The sequence below is a fragment of the Coregonus lavaretus genome, assembly GCF_964263955.1.
Source record: "Coregonus lavaretus genome assembly, chromosome: 1".
NCBI classification, from domain to species: domain Eukaryota; kingdom Metazoa; phylum Chordata; class Actinopteri; order Salmoniformes; family Salmonidae; genus Coregonus; species Coregonus lavaretus.
Window position 1 is genome coordinate 37,642,411 of NC_139988.1, and position 21,614 is coordinate 37,664,024.

The 21,614-nt window shown below is 43.8% G+C and overlaps 1 protein-coding gene across 1 annotated transcript in view; it reads left to right on the forward strand.

The window, feature by feature from the left end:
- Window positions 1-21,614, forward strand: part of LOC311130034 (ankyrin-3-like) — a 94,003-nt gene that overhangs the window by 65,185 nt on the left and 7,204 nt on the right. The window contains exons 32-40 of the mRNA XM_084162651.1: window positions 4,608-4,836; window positions 4,955-5,080; window positions 5,305-5,427; window positions 5,945-5,974; window positions 7,002-7,083; window positions 8,801-15,991; window positions 16,820-16,894; window positions 19,051-19,182; window positions 19,736-19,879. Of these exons, the coding sequence (XP_084018777.1) occupies window positions 4,608-4,836; window positions 4,955-5,080; window positions 5,305-5,427; window positions 5,945-5,974; window positions 7,002-7,083; window positions 8,801-15,991; window positions 16,820-16,894; window positions 19,051-19,182; window positions 19,736-19,879 (8,132 nt within the window). The remainder of the gene's footprint in view (window positions 1-4,607; window positions 4,837-4,954; window positions 5,081-5,304; window positions 5,428-5,944; window positions 5,975-7,001; window positions 7,084-8,800; window positions 15,992-16,819; window positions 16,895-19,050; window positions 19,183-19,735; window positions 19,880-21,614) is intronic.

The window sequence follows — 21,614 nt, forward strand, 5'->3', positions numbered from 1 at the left end:
ATATTTGGAAAAGTGGTCTTAATTCACAGTAGTGTTTGCATCCATCGTTTGCAGCATCTATGCTTGCTTGCAGCATGCTCATGCTAGCTAAATCAAGGTTTTCGATCAAGTTTTGAAAGCAAGTAAACATCATGTTTTGTACTTTATCCACCAATAATCGGTGAGATTTCAAGTTAAAACATCTCGTAAATAACATGTAACGTCAATCACATTTTCCCCTGTCTTTTGACTGCACGCTCCTCTCTTTCCGTGCCTTCAGAACATAGCAACCAGCATAGCAATGAACGCTATAGATCTTTTTCTTTCATTACGTAGCCTGGGCAGAATTTGACAAGTTTTAGCAACGGCCCTAGGATGGACGCTAACAGCTAATTGAATCCCATTGTGATGCAGAGGTGGACACTATTTGGCATGACAGGCCCCCCAACAAAATGTCACTTAGGGCCCCCAAAAGGCTAGGCTCTGACTGCATGTGTGGGTATTGATGTGGGTACAGTACCTTCAGAAAGTATTCAAACCCTTGACTTTTTCCACATTTTGTTGTATTACAGCCTGAATTTAAAATTGATTAAATTGAGATTTTGTGTCACTGGACTACACACAATACCCCATAATGTCAAAGTGGAATTATGTTTTCAGAAATGTTTACTAATTAATAAAAAATGAAAAGCTGAAATGTCTTGAGTCAATAAGTATACAACCCCTTTGTTATGGCAAGCCTAAATGAGTTCAGGAGTAAAGATATGCTTAACAAGTCACATAATACGTTGCATGGACTCACTCTGTATGCAATAAAAGTGCTTAACATGATTTTTGAATGACTACTTAATCTCTGTACCCCACATATGTATCTGTATGGTCCCTCAGTCAAGCAATGAATTTCAAACACAGATTCAACCACGAAGACCAGGGAGTTTTTCCAATGACTCGCAAAGAAGGGGACCTATTGGCAACAACAAAAAAAGCAGACATTGAATAACCCTTTGAGCATGGTGAAGTTAGTACTTACTTACACTTTGGATGGTGTATCAATACACCCAGTCACTGCAAAGATGCAGGCGTCCTTCCTAACTCAGTTGCCGGAGAGGAAGGAAACCACTCAGGGATTTCACCATGAGGCCAATGGTGACTTAAAACAATTACAGAGTTTAATTGCTGTGATAGGAGAAAACTGAGGATGGATAATATAATAATATGCCATTTAGCAGACGCTTTTATCCAAAGCGACTTACAGTCATGCGTGCATACATTTTTGTGTATGGGTGGTCCCGGGGATCGAACCCACTACCTTGGCGTTACAAGCGCCGTGCTCTACCAGCTGAGCTACAGAGGACCACAATCAACAACATTGTAGTTACTCTACAATACTAACCTAAATGACAGAGTGAAAAGAAGGGAGCCTGTACATAATACAAATATTCCAAAACATGCATCCTGTTTGCAATAAGGCACTAAAGTAAAACTGCAAAAAATGTGGCAAAGAAATTAACTTTATGTCCTGAATACAAAGCGTTATGTTTGGGGCAAATCCAACACAACACATCACTGAGTACCATTCTACATATTTTTGAGCATGGTAGTGGCTCCATCATGTTATTGGTATGCTTGTCATCGGCAAGGACGAGGGAGTTTTTTAGGATAAAAATAAATAGATTAGAGCTAAGCACAGGCAAAATCCTAGAGGGAAACCTGGTTCCATCTGCTTTCCAACAGACACTGGGAGACAAATACACCTTTCAGCAGGACAATAACCTAAAACACAAGGCCAAATATACACTGGATTTGCTTACCAAGACGACATTGAATGTTCCTGATTGGCCTATTTACAGTTTTGACTTAAATCGGCTTGAAAATCTATGGCAAGACATGAAAGTGACTCTCTAGCAATGATCAACAACCAACTTGCCAGAGCTTTTTTAAATAATAATGTGCGCAAATATAGTACAATACAGGTGTGCAAAGCACTTAGAGACTTACCCAGAAAGACTCATAGCTATAATCGCTGCCAAAGGTGATTCTAACATGTATTGACTCAGGGGTGTGATTACTTATGTAAATGAGATACACTATATATACAAAAGTATGTGGACACCCTTTCAAATTAGTGGATTCGGCTATTTCAGCCACAACCATTGCTGACAGGTGTATACAATCGAGCACACTGTCATGCAATCTCATATAGTCTCTTGTTGGCTGGTCCTCACTACATGTTCGTTGTCAAACCCACTGGCTCCAGGCCATCTATAAATCACTGCTAGGCAAATCCCCGCCTTATCTTAGCTCATTGGTCACCATAGCAGCACCCACCCGTAGTCTGCGCTCCAGCAGGTATATCTCACTGGTCATCCCCAAAGCCAACACCTCCTTTGGCCGCCATTCCTTCCAGTTCTCTGCTGCTAATGACTGGAACGAATTGCAAAAATCTCTGAAGCTGGAGACTCTTATCTCCCTCACTAACTTTAAGCATCAGTTGTCAGAGCACCTTACCGATCACTGCACCTGTACACAGCCCATCTGAAATTAGCCCACCCAACTACCTCATCCCTATATTGTTATTTATTTTGCTCTTTTGCACCCCAGTATCTCTACTTGCACATAATCTCTTGCACATCTAGCATTCCAGTGTTAATACTAATTGTAATAATTTTGCACTATAGCCTATTTATTGCCTTACCTCCATAACTTGCTACATTTGCACACACTGTATATATATTTTCTGTTGTATTTCATTGACTTTATGTTTTTTTACCCCATATGTAACTCTGTGTTGTTGTTTTTATCGCACTGCTTTGCTTTATCTTGGCCAGGTCGCAGTTGTAAATGAGAACTTGTTCTCAACTGGCTTACCTGGTTAAATAAAGGTTAAAAAAATAATAATAAAAAATAGACAAACATTGGCAGTATAATGGCCTTACAGAAGAGCTCAGTGACTTTCAACGCGGCACCATCATAGGATGCCAACTTCCCAACAAGTCAGTTAGTCAAATTTCTGCCCTGCTAGAGCTGCCACGGTCAACTGTAAGTGCTGTTATTGTGGAGTGGAAACATCTAGGAGCAACAACGGCTCAGCCGTGAAGTGGGAGGCCACACAAGCTCACAGAACTGGAACGCTGAGTGCTGAAGCGCATAGTGCGTAAAAATCGTCCTCGGTTGCAACACTCACTACTGAGTTCCAAACTGCCTCTGGAAGCAACGTCAGCACAAGAAGTGTTTGTCAGGAGCTTCATGAAATGGGTTTTCATGGCCGAGCAGCTGCACACAAGCCTAAGATCACCATGTGCAATACCAAGCGTCGGCTGTAATTGGTGTAAAGCTCGCCGCCGTTGGACTCTGGAGCAGTGGAAACGCGTTCTCTGGAGTGATGAATCACGCTTCACCATCTGGCAGTCCGACAGACTAATCTGGGTTTGGCAGATGCCAGGAGAACGCTACCTGCCCGATTGCATAGTGCCAACTGTAAAGTTTGGTGGAGGAAGAATAATGGTCTGGGGCTGTTTTTCATGGTTTGGGCTAGGCCCCTTAGTTCCAGTGAAGGGAAATCTTAACGCTACAGCACGCAATGACATTCTAGAATATTCTATGCTTCCAACTTTGTGGCAACAGTTTGGGGAAGACCCTTCCTTTTTCAGCATGACAATGCCCCCGTACACAAAGCGAGGTCCGTACAGAAATGGTTTGTCGAGATTGGTGTGGAAGAACTTGATTGGCCTGCACAGAGCCATGACCTCAACCCCATCGAACACCTTTGGGATGAATTGGAACGCCGACTGCAAGCCAGGCTTAATCGCCCAACATCAGTGCCCGACCTAACTAATGCTTTTGTTTCTGAATGGAAGCAAGTCCCCGCAGCAATGTTCTAACATCTAGTGGAAAGCCTTCCCAGAAGAGTGGATGCTGGTATAGCAGCTTAGGGGGACCAACTCCATATTAATGCCCATGATTTTGGAATGAGATGTTTGACAAGCAGGTGTCCACATACTTTTGGTCATGTAGTGTATTTCTGTATTTCATTTTCAATACATTTGAAAAAATCTCTTAAAACATGTTTTCACTGTCATTATAGGGTATTGTGTGTAGATATATATTTAACCCATTTTGAATTCAGGCTGAAACACAACAAAATGTGGAATAAGTCAAGAGGTATGAATACTTTCTAAAGGCACTGTATCTAGACGGACAGATGTTGATGAAAAAAAAAAAAAAAAGCTAATTAAATTTAAAAAACGGCTCTAGGGAGTTGTAAGCTATAATGCGGCCTCTGTATGGAAAGTGTAGCCACCCGCTCATTGGTAAGTCCAACCCTATTCCTGCAGAACTACCCTCCTGTAGCTAAACTAACCTGGTTCAGCTTATCAACCAGCTAATTATTAGAATCAGTTGCGCTAGATTAGGGTTGGAGCAAAAACCTACAGGAGAGTAGTTCTCCAGGAACAGGGTTGGAGAGCCCTGATTTAGATCAATTGTTATCAAAAAAGCTTTGTGAAGCTTTGTATGCATTATAATGTTTATGGTCCCCTCAACCAAGCTCTTGCCAAAGATACTCTCTGATTGGCTTCAACATACATATTAATCTTTACTCATCACCTCCGTTTTTCCCTTACCTCCAGGTTCTGGCTTGCAGACTGTCACCAGACTCCTGAGACGGTCGGTCTGGCCTCTCAGCTATACCGGGAGCTGATCTGTGTGCCGTACCTGGCCAAGTTTGTGGTGTTTGCCAAGATGAACGATCCTGTGGAGTCACGCCTCCGCTGCTTCTGCATGACGGACGACAAAGTGGACAAGACTCTGGAACAACAGGAGAACTTTGAAGAGGTGGCCAGGAGCAAGGACATCGAGGTGGGTCTGATTTGCACCCACACGCACACATACACAAAATATGTTGACACAGGTAGACACAAGCACAGATACATGGTTTATCTGAATTGACATGCTATTGTTGATAATGATTTTACAGGTCTTGGAGGGCAAGCCTATCCATGTGGATTGCTATGGCAACTTATCTCCTCTTACCAAGAGTGGGCAGCAGCTGATCTTCAACTTCTTCTCTTTCAAAGAGAACCGGCTTCCTTTCAATGTGAAGGTAGAATCACATTTTCATCCTCCTCTTATATGTAATAAGGTCACACTTTTCTATTATAGTGGTATGCGAGAGGATGATCGTCCTTCAAACTTGCTGACATGTTGTAAGCTCTAATGCTCATGGCCTTTTTTCAGCACCAAGAAAATAATGTCCTTATGCTCTTATTTTAGATCTTGTATAAAAATTATATCTTTTTTTATAGTACATGTTTTTTTGCTCCTTAGGTCAGAGACATGGGCCAAGAACCATGCGGTCGACTCTCATTCTTGAAAGAGCCAAAAACCACTAAAGGTCTTCCACAGACTGCCATATGTAATTTGAATATCACACTGCCAACTCATAATAAGGTAGGCTGGATATGTGAATGATGTTTCCTCTGGGCCATATCATGTCATCCTCATGTAAATGAATTGAACGACAAAGTACAGTAACAGCAGCAGAGTGGAGAGGTTGACCTCCGTTTGGTTAGAATGCCTGCTGCTTGTGTCTTTTATCCGTATTTTTGCCAATGCCAATTATATGCCCCCACAAAACACACATTCAGTCATACACATTATATTACTGATTTACCTCACTCAAAGTGTGGAAGAGTAATACGTTATGGTGGCATTTCTCTTTTTGTTTCTCTATGCGGTGTTCAAAAACTCTGATTGACATTGCTGTTCCTTTTGCTGCTTTTCTGGGTCGTTGGTGGCCTGTGGACTAGTTATTTCCACAGCCTTTTCCATGCCAATATGGTTTGCTGCCCTCAGCTGCTTCATTCTCATTTCCTGATGTTTATTTCCACCCACACCTATTATAAACCACCCGCTGTCCATTGTGTCATCTTTCCCCTTGTTTGCAATGCATCTTGGGAACCACCAGGACATGATGGAGTCTGATCCTGATGATGAGGTAAATACATGATTGTTCATCACATGGACTGCTTTGTTGTTTTTCCGTTGCTTTATTATTGTGAACGCTAGCATCAATAGTGTATATGAATGTGTGGTGATTGTCGTTATTTGATTGAGGATGTATAGAGGCTTTTGCAGCAGATAGTAGTCTGTCATTGATGAGAAGTCAAGTGACTTTGTGTAACGCATTAATGACAGTTCAATTCAACTGGGTTTATTATTATAGTTCTCATCCCAAGCCAAGAGGAGCAATTTGTGTACCACACCCTGGCTTATTTTCCATATCTTTCTTTCCATATGTGTTCAGTAGGCTAGTAGAAAACACCATCCCTCCACACTATTTTAAGATATAGAATGATATAGATGTGCATTTGGGTGGCAGATAGAAGTGGATAAACTGCTCCATAGTGCATAGTACTCCAGCTTAGTTGTGGTTTCAGCCATCTTCTGTGCATGCTTTGGAGACACCTACAAGACCAATTAGTTATTTGTTGCATGAGGAAAACTCAATATAGTCAGCAGAAGATGACAAGAATGTTTAATGGTTTATAGCTATATCTCAGTGTTTTCCTTCATTTACATTAAGTCTCATGATCTTAAAAGAACATTCATCCATAACTAATGGAGTGTGTCCTCCTCTTTAGATGATTTCTTTTAGAAATCAGCTGCATTCTTAGTGTCAGCTTGTGGACATCTCAATGGAGTCCTCCAAATCTTATAATCACATATTGCATGGGTTTCTTCAAAATGAGATTGATTAATGCACTTGAAATCGCGCCACCAAGGTCACACTCAATCTATCCAATCAGAGGAAAGCATGGATCTATTAGTCAATCACCTGCATTACCTACTACCTCAACAACATGGACTCCCACACTGCAAATGCATCATTTTGATTTGATTTCAAAATCACAAAATGGGAGAAATTCTGGCCGTAATGTCAAAAAAGGGAATATACCTTTTTGACTTTTAAATCCAATCTTTATTTTATGTTAAAACATATTTTGTTGTTTTTGTTGTTGCAGACTGAAAAACCAGACCGACGTCATACATTTGCCTCCTTAGCTTTGCGTAAGCGCTACAGCTATCTGACCGACCCTGCAGCGAGTGAGTTTAACATTTTTACTTTCATAAATCCTCAGTTCATACAAAATATAAATAACGTTATGCAGTGTAAGATATATTCATACATCCATAGTGTAGAATTATGAGCACTTTCCATACTGTCATCACACGTCATGATTCATATCCATCCTGGACAACACTTGCATGGTTTATTGTGTCTTAAACACTGAAGAAAAATATAAATGCAACATGTAAAGTGTTGGTCCCATGTTTCATGAGCTGAAATAAAAAATCCCAGACATTTTCCATACGCACAAAAGGCGTATTTCTCTCAAATTTTGTGCACAAATTTGTTTACATCCCTGTTAGTGAGCATTTCTCCTTTGCCAAGATAATCAATCCACCTGACAGGCGTGGCATATCAAGAAGCTGATTAAACGGCATGATCATTATGCAGGTGCACTTTGTGCTGGGGACAATGAAAGGCCACTTTAAAATGTGCAGTTTTGTTACACAACACAATGCTACAGATGTCTCATGTTTTGAGGAAGTGTGCAATTGGCATGCTGACTGCAGGAATGTCCACCAGAGCTGTTGCCAGAGAATTGAATTTTCATTTCTCTACCATAAGCTGCCTCCAACGTTGTTTTAGAGAATTTGGCAGTGCGTCCAATCGGCCTCATAACCGCAGACCACGTGTAACCACGCCAGCCCAGGACCTCCACATCCGGCTCCTACACCAGTGGGATCGTCTGTGGGGGGGGGGGGGGGGGGGGGGGTTGTGCTGAGGAGTATTTTTGTCTTTAATAAAGCCCTTTTGTGTGGAAAAACTAATTCTGATAGGCTGGGCCTGGCTCCCCAGTGGGTGGGCCTGGCTGCCAAGTGGGTGGACCTATGCCCTCCAAGGCCCACCCATTACTGCACCCCTGACCAGTCATGTGAAATCCATAGATTATGGCCTAATGAATTTGACTGATTTCCTTATATGAACTGTAACTCAGTAAAATCTTTGAAATTGTTTCATGTTGCGTTTATATTTTTGTTCTGTATACTTTGCAGACCCTCTCCATTTTGTGAAATATATTTTCCTTGTTTTTGTCTCATCACATTTGTGTGAAAACAACTGGCATTGCAACATCCAAATGTTCATTTATTATTTTGAAATTGATTTTGAACCTCATGTCAAATACAATTATTATCTTGTATCTCTTTCATTATTTTGAAGAACACCTCACTTGTATTGACTTTGTGATTGTTCAGGGCATTCATTTCTTGTGAACCAATCAGTAAGTGAACCCTTGAGACAATTATTGCACTAATAATCTACAAAAAGGATTGTGGGGTCATTTTTGGCATTGAAAACATATGATCATGATGTGCACCAAACATATAAAAGGCACTGTAGCAAAACGGCAAACAGACAAAACACATCAAAGGTCAATAGAATGGTTGTGTTGTTGTCTTGGTATGTTTCAAATTGTTTCTTCACTGTTATCTCAAGCATTTTGTTGCCACATATGCTTCATCGTGTGTTGTCTTGTATCTGTTCTATTTTATGACAGATCATTGACCTCAAATAATCACTTTTCATCCCATCTTTGTTTAGATAGTAATTGACGTTGCATAAATTATATTATTCTTACTGCTTTGATTAATATTGGCCTTACTGACTCCAACTTTCTCTCTCTGGTTTCTCTGTTTTATTATTTCAATTATTTTTCCTTGAATTTATGTTAAATCTTTGGTTCGGTTATTCAAGAAACAACTGATCGGAGCTCGCCGAGAACACAGCCTACTGGCTACACTCACAAACCTGTCTTTTCAACGAGATCTTATCAGGCGTGGTCGGCTGTTCCTGTCTCCGTCCCTGGGCAAGCCAAGTCTGGGTTCGGTTCCCACTCCAGTTCATCGTCCAACACGCCCACTGCCTCTCCACTGAAGTCCGTGTGGTCCATCACCTCAGCGTCCCCCATCAAGTCCCACATAGGCGGCTCACCGGCACATTCCATCAAGTCAGTCAGCGACGTAGCTTCTCCCATCAGGTCGTACAGGACCATTTCATCCCCAATAAAGACTGTAGTTCAGCAGGCCCAGTACCCAGTTCAGGTCACTCCCAGTCTCCTGTCCTCGCCAGTCAGAAGCGTTCCAGACCATGTTTCGATCAAGGGACTGGCAGCATTGTCTACTAGAACCTCTCCTATCACCACTGGTGGAGGGTGTCTGCTAGAAAGGTCATCAATCGCCATGACCCCACCTGCTTCCCCTAAATCCTCACTGAACATGTACAGTTCAACTCTGCCATTCAAGGGTGTCATTGTGGGCACTGGTACCACAGCATCGTCCTCTCCTATAAAAACTGTTCCTGGCCACTCCTCTGTCCGGTCCAGTGCAGACCCCTCAAGACCCTCAAGGAGTCTCTTTTCCTCCCTCTCATCACCAATTAAATCCAACAGTCCTCCTAGTGCTGCAGCTCTGATCAATGGAACAGTATCCCCTACAAAGTACCGCTCCTCCTCCCCCACGTCCCTACTCTCCAACAGCTTACAGGAGAGGATACAGGCAACTACCAATGCAGCAACAACAAGCGTAAATGCAGCCTTTGACGAGGTTGAAAAGACTTTCAATTCCTGCTCTGCCTCTGGATATGGCACTCTCAAGTCCATGTCCTCCTCAGCGTCATCCTCTTACCAGTCCATAAGATCCTCAGCCTCTAATTCCCTATATGCCTCTTTAAGGTCCCCACCAAACTCTAACACCACTGTCACATCTGGAACAATGACTGTCCCAGTGTATTCAGTTATAAACGTGTTGCCAGAGCCCCAATTTAAAAAGCTCCCTGAGGTGTCAAAGTCAGCTGCTGCCCTCTTGTCCCCTCGAAAAACTATGCCTGCTGAGACAAACTCTCAAGCCCAGTCTTCCTTTGCCAGAACTCTGTCACCTGTCAAATCCCCCTTATTCATGTCCCCGTCTGCCCTAAAATCCACCACCTCATCCCCGTTGTCCTCCAGCCAAGAGATACTGAAGGACGTGGCAGAAATGAAAGAGGACTTGATACGGATGTCTAACATCTTGCAAACAGAACCAAGTTTAGCCTCCAAAGGTTTCCAGTCTGACTCCCCCAAAGAGGCTAAAATAGAGGATGAGGAGCCTTACAGAATTGTAGAGAAAGTGAAACAGGACCTGGTCAAAGTTAGTGAGATACTAACCAAGGATGCGGTCAAGGATAACAAGACAGCTTTTAAAACAAATACAACAGATGAGGTGCAGTTCTCTAAACAAGTGCCAGTGGATCCCCAGCAAAGCAACTGGAGTTATCCACCAAGATATGAGACAGTGGTCCCTCAAATCAAAACTAAAACTATACCAGACAGAGATTTCAATCTATCGAAGGTAGTAGACTACTTGACAAATGACATGGGCAGTAGCTCTATCTCAAAAATTGCAGATGTAAAGCATAGATCTGACGAGTTTAGAAGAGAAGGAGAGGAGAAACAGAAACGTATGCTTAAACCTGAGCACAAGCTGAAAATGCCACCCGCAAACATGCGGTCCTCTGCCTCAGAAAAGGAGCTCTGTAAACTAGCAGATGTGCTATTTGGGCCTGATGCCATGTTAGAATCTCCAGATGACATCTCACATGACCAGGACAAGAGTCCCCTCTCAGACAGTGGCTTTGAGACAAGGAGTGAAAGGACGCCCTCTGCCCCACAGAGTGCGGAAGGCATGGGACCCAAGGCGCTTTTCCAGGATATTCCACCAGTAATCACTGAGACAAGGACTGAGGTTGTTCATGTTATTAGGAGCTATGAGTCTCCTGAAGATAACAAGCAACCAATGATGGAGGATACAAGGGCGGTTAGATACATTGATGCTGAACCCAAAGGGCTGAATGCATCCAATGTGGACCAAACTAAATCATTTCAGATGAAAATCAGCCCGGACGATGACTCAATGGGCAAGGGCATGCGAGTTAAGGAAGAGACCCACATCACGACTACCACCCGAATGGTGTACCACAAACCCCAGAGTAAAGAGAATACATCAGAGAGGATTGAAGAATCAATGTCAGTGCATGATATCATGAAAGCTTTCCAGTCAGGCAGGGATCCCTCCAGAGAACTTGCTGGACTGTTTGAGCACAAGGCTGGAAATGATGACACATCACAGAGAGTTCTTGAGGATATCAGCTCAAAGCCCAAAGTTGAAAGAATTATTGAGGTTCACATTGAAAAGGGCAACAAAACTGAACCAACTGAGGTCATCATCCGGGAAACAAAAAATCACCCAGAGAAGGAGATGTACTTCTACCAAGGGAACAGTGGAATGTCACGACAGGGAGAGGAGGAGCCTGAAGAATCACTCCCCTGTTACCTAGAGTATTCAAGAGTAAACACGCCCATGGCACAGGAAGATGACAGTCGTCCAAGCTCTGAACAGCTCATGGCAGACGACTCGTACAAAACCCTGAAGCTACTCAGCCAGCACTCTGTGGAATATAATGATGATGAATCATCAGAACTCAGAGGAGAGTCCTACAACTTTGCAGACAAAATGCTCCTCTCTGAGAAACCAGACTCGTCTTACTCTGACACTGAGGAGTATTTAAGGGACAGGTCTCGTTTTCACTCCCCAGATAGGAGCCGTTATAGTCAGGGAAGGTCTAGTGGATCAAGGCAAGAATATATTTTGAGGTCATCAAACACAGACAAATCAGGTCAAATTACCAATGTAGACGATAACTTTGACAAACTAACACTGTTGCAGTATTCCTCAGAACCTGGTAGCCCAAAGCACTCTATTTGGATGCGTGTCACTGATGACAGACAGAGCAAGAATAGAGAAAAGCTGATATATGAAGACAGAGTAGATAGAACTGTTAAGGAAGCAGAGGAAAAGCTTAGCGAAGTCTCTCAGTTTTTTCGTGATAAGACAGAGAAACTGAACGATGAGCTTTCGTCCCCTGAGAAAAAGTCCCGTAGGTCCGACTTTAGGGAAACACGATCTGGGCCTAGCTCTACGCACAGCAGTCCTGAAAGATCAGCATACAGGAATGGGAGCAGTGGTGAAGAATGTAGAGACCGTTTCAGAGACAGGTTTGGCTCCAATGATAGAAAATGTGCTAGTTTACCAAGCAGCCCAGAGAGGAGAGTGCTGCTACAATATAAGGATGACAATAGAAAACCAGGGGATGGCATCTCACAGGGCAATGCGGGTGATGCCTCTAAACCTTTTCAAATGTCATCCTCCAAAGTCAGCGCTGTTAGGCTACAATTTGAACAAGAGGCTCAAAAGCAAGATACGGGTCCACAATGGGGACAAACGTCAAATCCCCCAGTAAGAAAACTCCAGGAAAGTAAGTTGCCTGTGTATCAAGTTTTTGCAGGCTCAAATATCCCCAAATCACCAGACAGTCCAGCATGTACCAGGAAGGTTCTAGAAAGTGAGGTAAGAGGATCTAGTGGACAAAGCCCCAGTGCTAATAGGTATATTTACTCATCTCCTAAACACGGCACAAACGGAAATGAACAGGAAGAAAAAAAGTCCTTCAAAACTTGGGAATGTCATGGAAATGGAAACTATAAACCCCAAGTGTCAAAACTAGCCCACACTTTAGATCAAGATGCGCATGGCAATGACCACAATTCACAAAGAGAACTGCAGGGTTTTAGAGATGGAATAGCCAGAAAAGAAGAGACAACCAAGAAAATAATGGTCCGAGAAAACCCAAATAGTATTGATGTACGTACCGGTAGTCCAAAAAAAAACTCGGAATCGCAAATTCCTGTTAGAATGCCGTCTAGTTTCTCAGAGAATCATCAATCCACTTCATTAAAATGTGATACCAATGTTAAACTGTGTGAAAGGGCAGGGTCACAAATACCTACTTTAGCTAGAAATAGGTTACACAGCAGCTCTGAAGACAACAAATCTACAAATGGCTCATCAGTAGAAAAATCATCTGATACTTTTGATAGTAGTCAGTCAACTGTAGTGTGTAATGGTATAGATAGCGACCAAGTAGAGTACATAGAAAACGTAACCCCTGTAGTTGTTACTGAGGGTTTCAAAGACATCAAACCTTTGCCAGTTTATGTTAGCATCCAAGTGGGCAAGCAATACGAAAAAGAAACAGCTGGGCAGCTGGGAACATACAAAAAGATAGTTAGTCACGAGAGCAGAACAGTGCATGAGAAACGGGGAGCGCTTTATACCGTTAAACAAAAACAGCCCCCATCTCCTCAAGGCAGCCCAGAGGATGACACTCTAGAGCAAGTTACTTTCATGGACAGCTCTGCCAAAAGTCCTGTTACTCCTGAGACACCAAGTTCTGAGGAGGTGAGCCTTGCCTCCAGAACGCCAGATTCCGTGATTGGATACATGCCTGGCATGCCCATTCCAATAGCAGAGGAGTCTGAGGAAGATGAAGGAAAGACATTCATCTACAAGGAGTTTCTGCCAAAGAAAACCAAGCCTGCCTCATCAGAACCCTCCAACCGAAATCAGGAAACACTGAAACGACCCAAAGAGAAAAGAGTCGCTTACATTGAGTTTCCCCCACCTCCGCCTTTAGAGGCAGAGAATTCTGACCCTGATAAGAGGGGGTCTTGTGCCTCCTCAGAGGCTGAGACAGAGATGATGGAGGTGAACCTCCAAGAGGAGCATGATCGGCACCTCCTTGCAGAGCCCATCATCAGGGTTCAACCTCCATCTCCTGTTCCACCTGGAGCAGACGACAGCGACTCTAGCGATGATGAGTCTGTCTTCCATCCCATTCCCAACAAAAAGTACACCTTCAAGATGAAGGAGAAGGAGGAAGGAGAGAAGCATCAGAAACCCCAAAAGCCTGAGAGGAACAGAAACAACAAGGAGTCAGGCACTAATGGCGTTGAAAAAGCAGAGGATGTAGACTTAGAGCAAAATGGCAACGATCAGTCAATCACAGACTGCTCCATAGCCACAACTGCTGAGTTCTCTCATGACACAGATGCCACTGAAATAGACTCTCTCGATGGCTATGACCTTCAAGATGAGGATGATGGGTTGAGTGAACAAGACCTTAAAACATCAAGCCTGTCCAATGACGGCAAGACATGTGATCGTTCCTTTAGTCAATCAAAGCTTGAAGTCATAGAGGAGGAGAAAACACCAAGTGAGGATGGAGGGGATAATGGGAAAGCAAACTCAGACCAAAACACAGGAGATGAAAAAGACTACACTCTTGAGGGAAGACATCCAGAGAGACAGGGCGATAGACAAGACTTTGCAGATAACTATTTTGGCTATCAACTCGAAGAGGAGCTAAACTCAACCTTCAAAACAGTCGCCACGAAAGGCTTAGATTTTGACCCCTGGTCAAGCAAAGGGGGAGAAGGAGTTTTTGATGCAAAAGCGAGAGAAGAAGATCTCAAGCCTTTCGGTTTGTCTGTGGAGGACAAATCGCAAGCCACCACTCCAGACACTACCCCTGCTAGAACCCCGACTGATGAGAGCACACCGACTAGCGAGCCTAACCCTTTCCCCTTCCACGAGGGGAAGATGTTTGAGATGACCCGCAGTGGTGCAATTGACATGAGCAAGCGGGACTTTGTTGAAGAGAGGCTTCAATTTTTCCAGATTGGTGAGCATTCCTCTGATGGGAAATCAGGGGACAAGGGGAGAGGGGGCAAGAGTCCGGGGGTAGTTACCTCTCAGTCAAAAACAGGGGAGAGGGGTGAAGGGGTGAAGGTAGAGACTGCCACAGACAGCAGCACATCAGCAAAGTGCAGCCCTGCACAGACTGGCTCTGACACTGGCTGTACCGATGCGCCTTCTGCTGACACTGTAGCCGAGACCACATCCTCATGCACGATTACGACCTCTAAAGTTGACCCCAAATTACGCACCCCCATTAAGATGGGAATAGCCATTACAGTGAATAAAGACTCAGGGGATCACACAGATTGTAAGGCAGAGATGTCAGAAAGTCAGATGTCAGAATACATTGGCTTGGAAAACCAGTCAGTGGGTAGTCAGTTTAGCGGATATACATATCCAACGCTGTCAGAAAGAAGAGATTACCCTGCAGAGAACTGCAATAACAACAATAACCTTGAGTCCTCAAGCGTCCTGGCTAACTATATACAGTGTGGCAGTGTGGTGTTTAATTTGCAGTCATCTTCTGAACCCACTCTCCAGAAAGCCAGTAGGATTGAAGCTTTGTTCTGTAGAGATACTCTAGAGAGAGTAGAAGAAAACAGTGTTCAGGCTGAACAAAGACAAAGTGAAGCCATCAAGGAAGCTGAGGCGAAGCAGCAAAAGTCTAGGCTGCCTGTCAAAGCGCCAGGGTGGTCTTTTCATACACAAGGCACAGCAATAGGGAAGCAAAAACCCAAACAGGTTGTCAAGGCTGAGGTCAGGAGAAGAGCAGAGCCTGTCATTGCCAAAGTAGAGCCCAGGTCTAGAATCCCAATCAAAGACATTAAAAAGAGCAGCACAACCAGCTCCCCAATATCAGTGCAGGTAACAACTCAGTCTACCAGGGAAAGAGTAGCTATACAGTTTCCCTCCAGGTTGCCCATCAAAGACAGGTCTCAGGTTAGCTCATCAGGTGAGACGAGTAGGGAGAACGCCAACGAGGTTTGTAAACGCACCATCGAGTACTTTAAGGGCATTAGCGGGGAGACGCTAAAGTTGGCCGACCGCCTATCAGACGAAGAGAAAAAGACACAGGGAGAACAGTCCGAGGAAGACAGCACCTCCAGGAGCACCTCTCTGTCGGACCCCTCTCAGCCCTCCCGCTCGTCGAGGTCTGGTAGAGGCTCGAGAGCTGAGGCCGGGGGCTTGTCCGTAAGGGCAAAGGTCGACAGGGCCTCCGGCAGTGAGAGGAGCAGGAGGAGTAGGCGGACTGGTGGGAAGGAGGGCAGTCAGGTTGCGGGGCCTCGGGCGCCCCCCGTCGCGGAGATCAAGCCTAGTTTGTAAAACTTTCACACTTGTTAAAACCTTAGTTGCATGAAGTCGTTGTGATTGATTGCCTGTGGCGTGTTTATTCTTCAAACAGTAGCTGTCATTCTGTCATCGTCATCTATGTACTGTACTTGTCCTTGTCAGACTCTCCTCCTCCCCCCAACCCCTTAGTTGTCAGATACCTCAGCATGCCAGAGTAGTGACTGGTGCACTGGCACAGCCAGTCTCCTGTTGAAGGCTACTGAGTCTGTCTATCTGTCTGTCTGTGCAGGGTGGCTACTGAAAACTGCAGTTATAGTTTATTCTATTTCATGGTCAAGTTGTGTCTCTGAGCTAATTCGCCTTAGCAAAAACAGAAAGGTTGTCCGCATGTGTACTGTGTAGTCCCATTAAGAACTATGAATCCACCCTAGAGTTCCTAAGAGTACATGACTCTTGACCCATTTTTACTTTATTTTGTTTGTATGGTTCTTATGACAATTACTGCCTGCTTAGAGGATACATATTCACAAACATTCACAGAGCACCTGTGTCCAAATAACACACTGTAGTCCATCATATAGTGTCTATTCTGCCTTTTCTTGCCATTCAGGAAACTAAATCTGAAGCCTAAACAAGCCATTGAATAATAAAATGTACATTTACAGTAAACCTGTTGATTAAATATGTATATATCAAACACAGAGGAGAGGCTGCAAAACACTCAGTATGCTTTTATATAATTTGAAAAATACCACGCTTGGCCAGAAAAGAAAAGAGTCCTCTGTACTCCTATTTCAGTCAGTAGAAAAGGTACTGAACAGTGTTGATTATTTAAATTATCTCTGCCCTTTAGGTCCTCAGAGTCCCTGTGAGCGAACAGACCTGCGGATGGCCATCGTGGCCGACCACCTGGGACTTAGCTGGACTGGTAAGGAAATAGTGCTCCCTGGTCTCAGTACCATCTGGCTTCATGGCTGCCTATCCTCCTGCTTTCCCCTCTCTCAAGAAAACAACACAGATATTATTGTGAGGAAACAGGGCCCTCTACAGAGTGATGCTCTTATTACACTTCAGCTCTGCATACTCATTCATGTACAGAAATGGATGCCTTGAACTGATGCAGTGTTCATTTCGTCAACAAAAATAGTGACCTAAAATATTTGTTAAACACAAATTTTTCTGTGGTAATTGACGAGACTATAATTGACTAAATAGACCTAGAAAAAACTATAACTAAACGAAAATGGCTTTTCATTTCAGTTGACTAAAACGAGACGAGACAAAATTATCTTTGTGACTAAAATCGGACCTCTAAGTGGACAGGACAAGAGTTTTTGGAGCGATTGAGAGCTTTTCAGTGATAAGCATAATTAATATTAACAGCACAGATATGCAGCGCAGTTCTGTTCAGCAGTGGGAAGGACGAGCCACACCCGGTACATACAGCCTACATCATCTGCTGAGCTGCGGGATAGCAAGCGATGAGTGTGGGCAGACAGTCAGACAGGCTCCGCCCCGGCTGTTCCGCCTCCGATTATACACATCGTGCAGGCGACTCTCTTGCTTCCTAGTAGCTAACCAGCCTGGTCTCATAGACTAAATGTAACATAGTAAATGTCCATCCGGGACACTCAAATTAGTATGATATGTTACGTTTGGTATGGTTACATAAGACAGATGGTTACTTATGGGTGGTTGGTCAGGGTGGGTGGGCGTATAACGCAAATGTCGAGCAACCCAAAGGTTGCGAGTTTGAATCTCATCAGGGACAACTTTAGCATTTTAGCTAATTAGTTAGATGTAGCTAACAACCTGGCGTGCATTCAGCAGGAAACAACATTTTGAAAAGTTCAGATAGAAATATGCTATGTAGGCCTCCCGAGTGGCACAGCTGTCTAAGGCATTGCATCACAGTGCTAGAGGCGTCACTACAGATCCGGGTTCGATCCCGGGCTGTATCGCAGCCAGCCGCGACCAGGAGACCCATGAGACACCGCACAATTGGCCCAGCGTCGTCCGGGTTAGGGGAGGGTTTGGCCGGCTGGGATGTCCTTGTCCCATCGCGCTCTAGCGACTCCTTGTGGCTGTTTCCTCTGACACATTGGTGCAGCTGGCTTCCAGGTTAAGTGAGCAGTGTGTCAAGAAGCAGTGCGGCTTGACGGGTCGTGTTTCGGAGGACGCATGGCGCTCGACCTTCGCCTCTCCCGAGTCCATACGGGAGTTGCAGCAATGGGACAAGACTGTAACTACCAATTGGGGATAAAAAAGGGGTTAAATAAAAAAATATATATGCTATGTAGAACAAACATGCCTCTCTGACATAAGGAATAACGTCGGCTCTATTCATGGCATTTCTATCTGTAACATTCGAGAACGTTTTGCAACAGAACGTGGCCCTGGTAACATAACCAGTAGCCTATATGCAAAGTAACATTTGGTGGCACAAAAAGAAAGGAAAAGGGACAGCAAACAATTGATTGACTAAATTCCTCTTGCCACTACACTATATCTGACTGGGTGAATAACTTTATTTTGAGTTAATGTGGACCCAGTTGCTTCCCACAGTTGTGTCATGTTGGCTAGATGTCCTTTGGGTGGTGGACTAAAATGGCCTACTGTTTTGGTCATTTTGACAGTAACTAAATAATTAGTGACCTAAAAAATCTTTGCTGCTGTCAAATGACCGAATTGCCCTCTAGTGGCCTTATGAGTGGAATGTTATTAATATTTTTCATAATTTCATAATTCATAAACTTGTTTTTAAATATTTCAGTCTTCTGTGATGTATATAAAGTGTAATATTGGGATGCAAACTCAAAATGGAATACATTTCAACTCTATATCTGACATGGTACAGTTGTCTTTTTTTTAAGCCCTTAACTATGTGTGTGAGGTGTATACTTTTGTTTCAAAGTAGATTTAAGACTACCAAGAAACACTCTGTGTTACCCTGATTTAGCCCACTGCAGTAAAAGGTTAATGATATTTGAGTCAAAATGACTAAGACTAGACTAAATCCTAAAACGATTGCCAAAATTAACACTGAACTGTTGTGATGTAATGTATTTTTGGATGCGTTTTCAGAGCTGGCTCGGGAAATGAACTTTTCTGTCGATGAGATCAACCACATCCGAGTGGAGAACCCCAACTCCTTGACAGCTCAGAGCTTCATGCTGCTAAAGAAATGGGTCAGCCGGGACGGTAAAAACGCAACGAGTGAGTGTCTCTCCTTCTCCCATAAGTATTTCTACCCCCTGTGGCTTTCTCTTCTATCATGTCTCACTCTATTACACTTGTATGATTGTGTACTACAGAGTACCTCGCTACTGTACTTTTCCATGTGCATAAAAGGCCTCACTACCTCTCTTATCCCTCTCTCCTTCTGAACTCCCTCTCTCTGCCTCATACTGAATGACATTGAAAGGACTTATGTAGAAGCAGAATGGCCTCTATCTTTGTTAAGATTCCTAGTGCAGCTGTCTTTCAGCTGAATATGAAGTCACATTATGTTCATGCTCCTACTAAGGACATTATGTTTAGTACAGGAAAATGTCATTTGGCCTAGTCTCCTTGTACAAGAGAAGAATACGGCAACCCTTTTTTCACCTTCACCCACTGCAGTGTGATAGTGAACTATTTACCTTGTAAGAGTTATGACAATGACAAGGAATTGATTAAGGAACAGTGCATATTGTTCAGACAACTGTCATATTGTACAACAAACAGTGTCTTTGTTTGACTGACTTTCTATTGTCTGTTTTTCTTACAGCAGACGCCTTAACTGGAGTGCTGACCAAAGTCAATCGGATGGATATTGTGACTTTACTGGAGGGGCCGATATTTGACTATGGTAACATTTCAGGCACGAGAAGTTTTGCCGATGATAACGCTGTTTACCTGGATCAGGCTGATGGTAAAGTTTAGCTCCATCTAGCTGACCTCTTACCTCTCCTGCCACCTCTTTTGTTTTTGCCTTACAACAGTAGCAAAAATAAGAACAAATTGCCTGGCAATACTATTGAATGCAATTTGCCTATAGCGACTACAGTACCCTATCTTAGATAGGGTGATGTCTGACCCTTAGTTTTCTGCTTTTATTTTTCAGTTTCTGTCTAACCATTTTCTGACATGCACTCGAAATGAGTGTGAGGAAATGTTAGCATGCAGAATCCCATGGGTTCACTTTTAACTTAGTTAATTCAGGAAATGTATTTTAATTCACTTTCTGAAATGACTGGGTTACTATTAAATTGACACCAATCAACCCTGATGATGAGGGTAGCATGTTAAGCCCAAAGATTTTCTAGAGATGTCTTGATTGACATTACCTTTTATATTATTTAAGCCCTCTGAAAATCAAATTGCATTTGTGCTCCAAGGGTTTTGAAAGATGAATTGATGACAAACACTAAAACTATCCATAACGCTAACCAGTTGCATGCTATAACACACTGCTTTTACCTGATTACCTTGTACCTTCAACAGGACACTACTGTATAAACCCTTTGTTCCCTAATGCATTGAGTAGCCATAAACTCAACAGACAGTCTGTTGTACTCTGTTCATCTATAGCTCTAGATCTGTCTAGTTCTCTAGTCTACCTCCAGTTCCTCTGAGCCCTCCCCGGATAGAATGACAGAGCTTCCTCCTCTGTGAAACCAGACTACCTTCTTCCCCTTATGCTCTCGTCCATCTCCACAGCCTAATCTCCAGGGCAGCTTATAACAGCTCTTAACTGCTTATTAAGAGTATTGTGCTGTCATCTCTGCACTTCCCCATTCCCTTCCCTGCCACCTAATCTCTCAAAATCACCTTTCTGTCCTCTTCTTCATCATCTTCTTGTCTTGCTAATTATGTTTTAGTATTTTGTTAGATTTTTTTGTGTGTCTTTGTTTCTCTTTTATCGTTGCGTGTCCTCACCAGTAGCATGCTTTGTTGTTCATGAGAGCACCTCCATCTCTGCATTCCCAGTTTCTTCATCGATTAAGAATAATTCCCTAAACCCTGACTCATTCTTGGTCTTGCAGACCTCCACACCTCTCTCCCTTACTATGCCCACACCCCCACACCACCGATCCCCATGTTATGAATCCTCTGTCTCACTCATGGACCTCACACATTTACACCCATCCCCACCACCCGATCCAGCTCCCTCTCCTCTTCCATGTCTCCTTCTTATCCCCCAGTCTCCAAGTCTTCAACCCACTGGGGACCCCAGTCAACCCACACACCTGTCCTCTACTCCCATGCCCCAGCTCTCTCCCTCATCCCTTCCAAGTATCTCCCTCAATGCTCAGTTTTCGAGTCCTCAGGCTCAACCCACTGGGGAACCCAGTCAACCTACACCCCTATCCTCTACTCCCATACACCAGCTGACTCCTTCATCTTCTCCTCAGTCACCAAGTCTTAAACCCACAGGGGACGCCACAGCCCTCTCTTCTAATCCCACCCCCCATCTGTCTCCCTATGTGACCCTATGCCAGTCCCCCAGTCTTGAATCCTTAGAAACCCCATTTCCCCCTTCGTCCCGTTCTGTCTCCCCCATCTCCTTTGCCGTCCTCCCCCTAATATCACCTGCAGGGTCTCGCTGCCCTAGTCCTGGCCCTTCCTCCCCTCCCATCCGTTCCCTGTCCCCCTGTCCTGCGTGT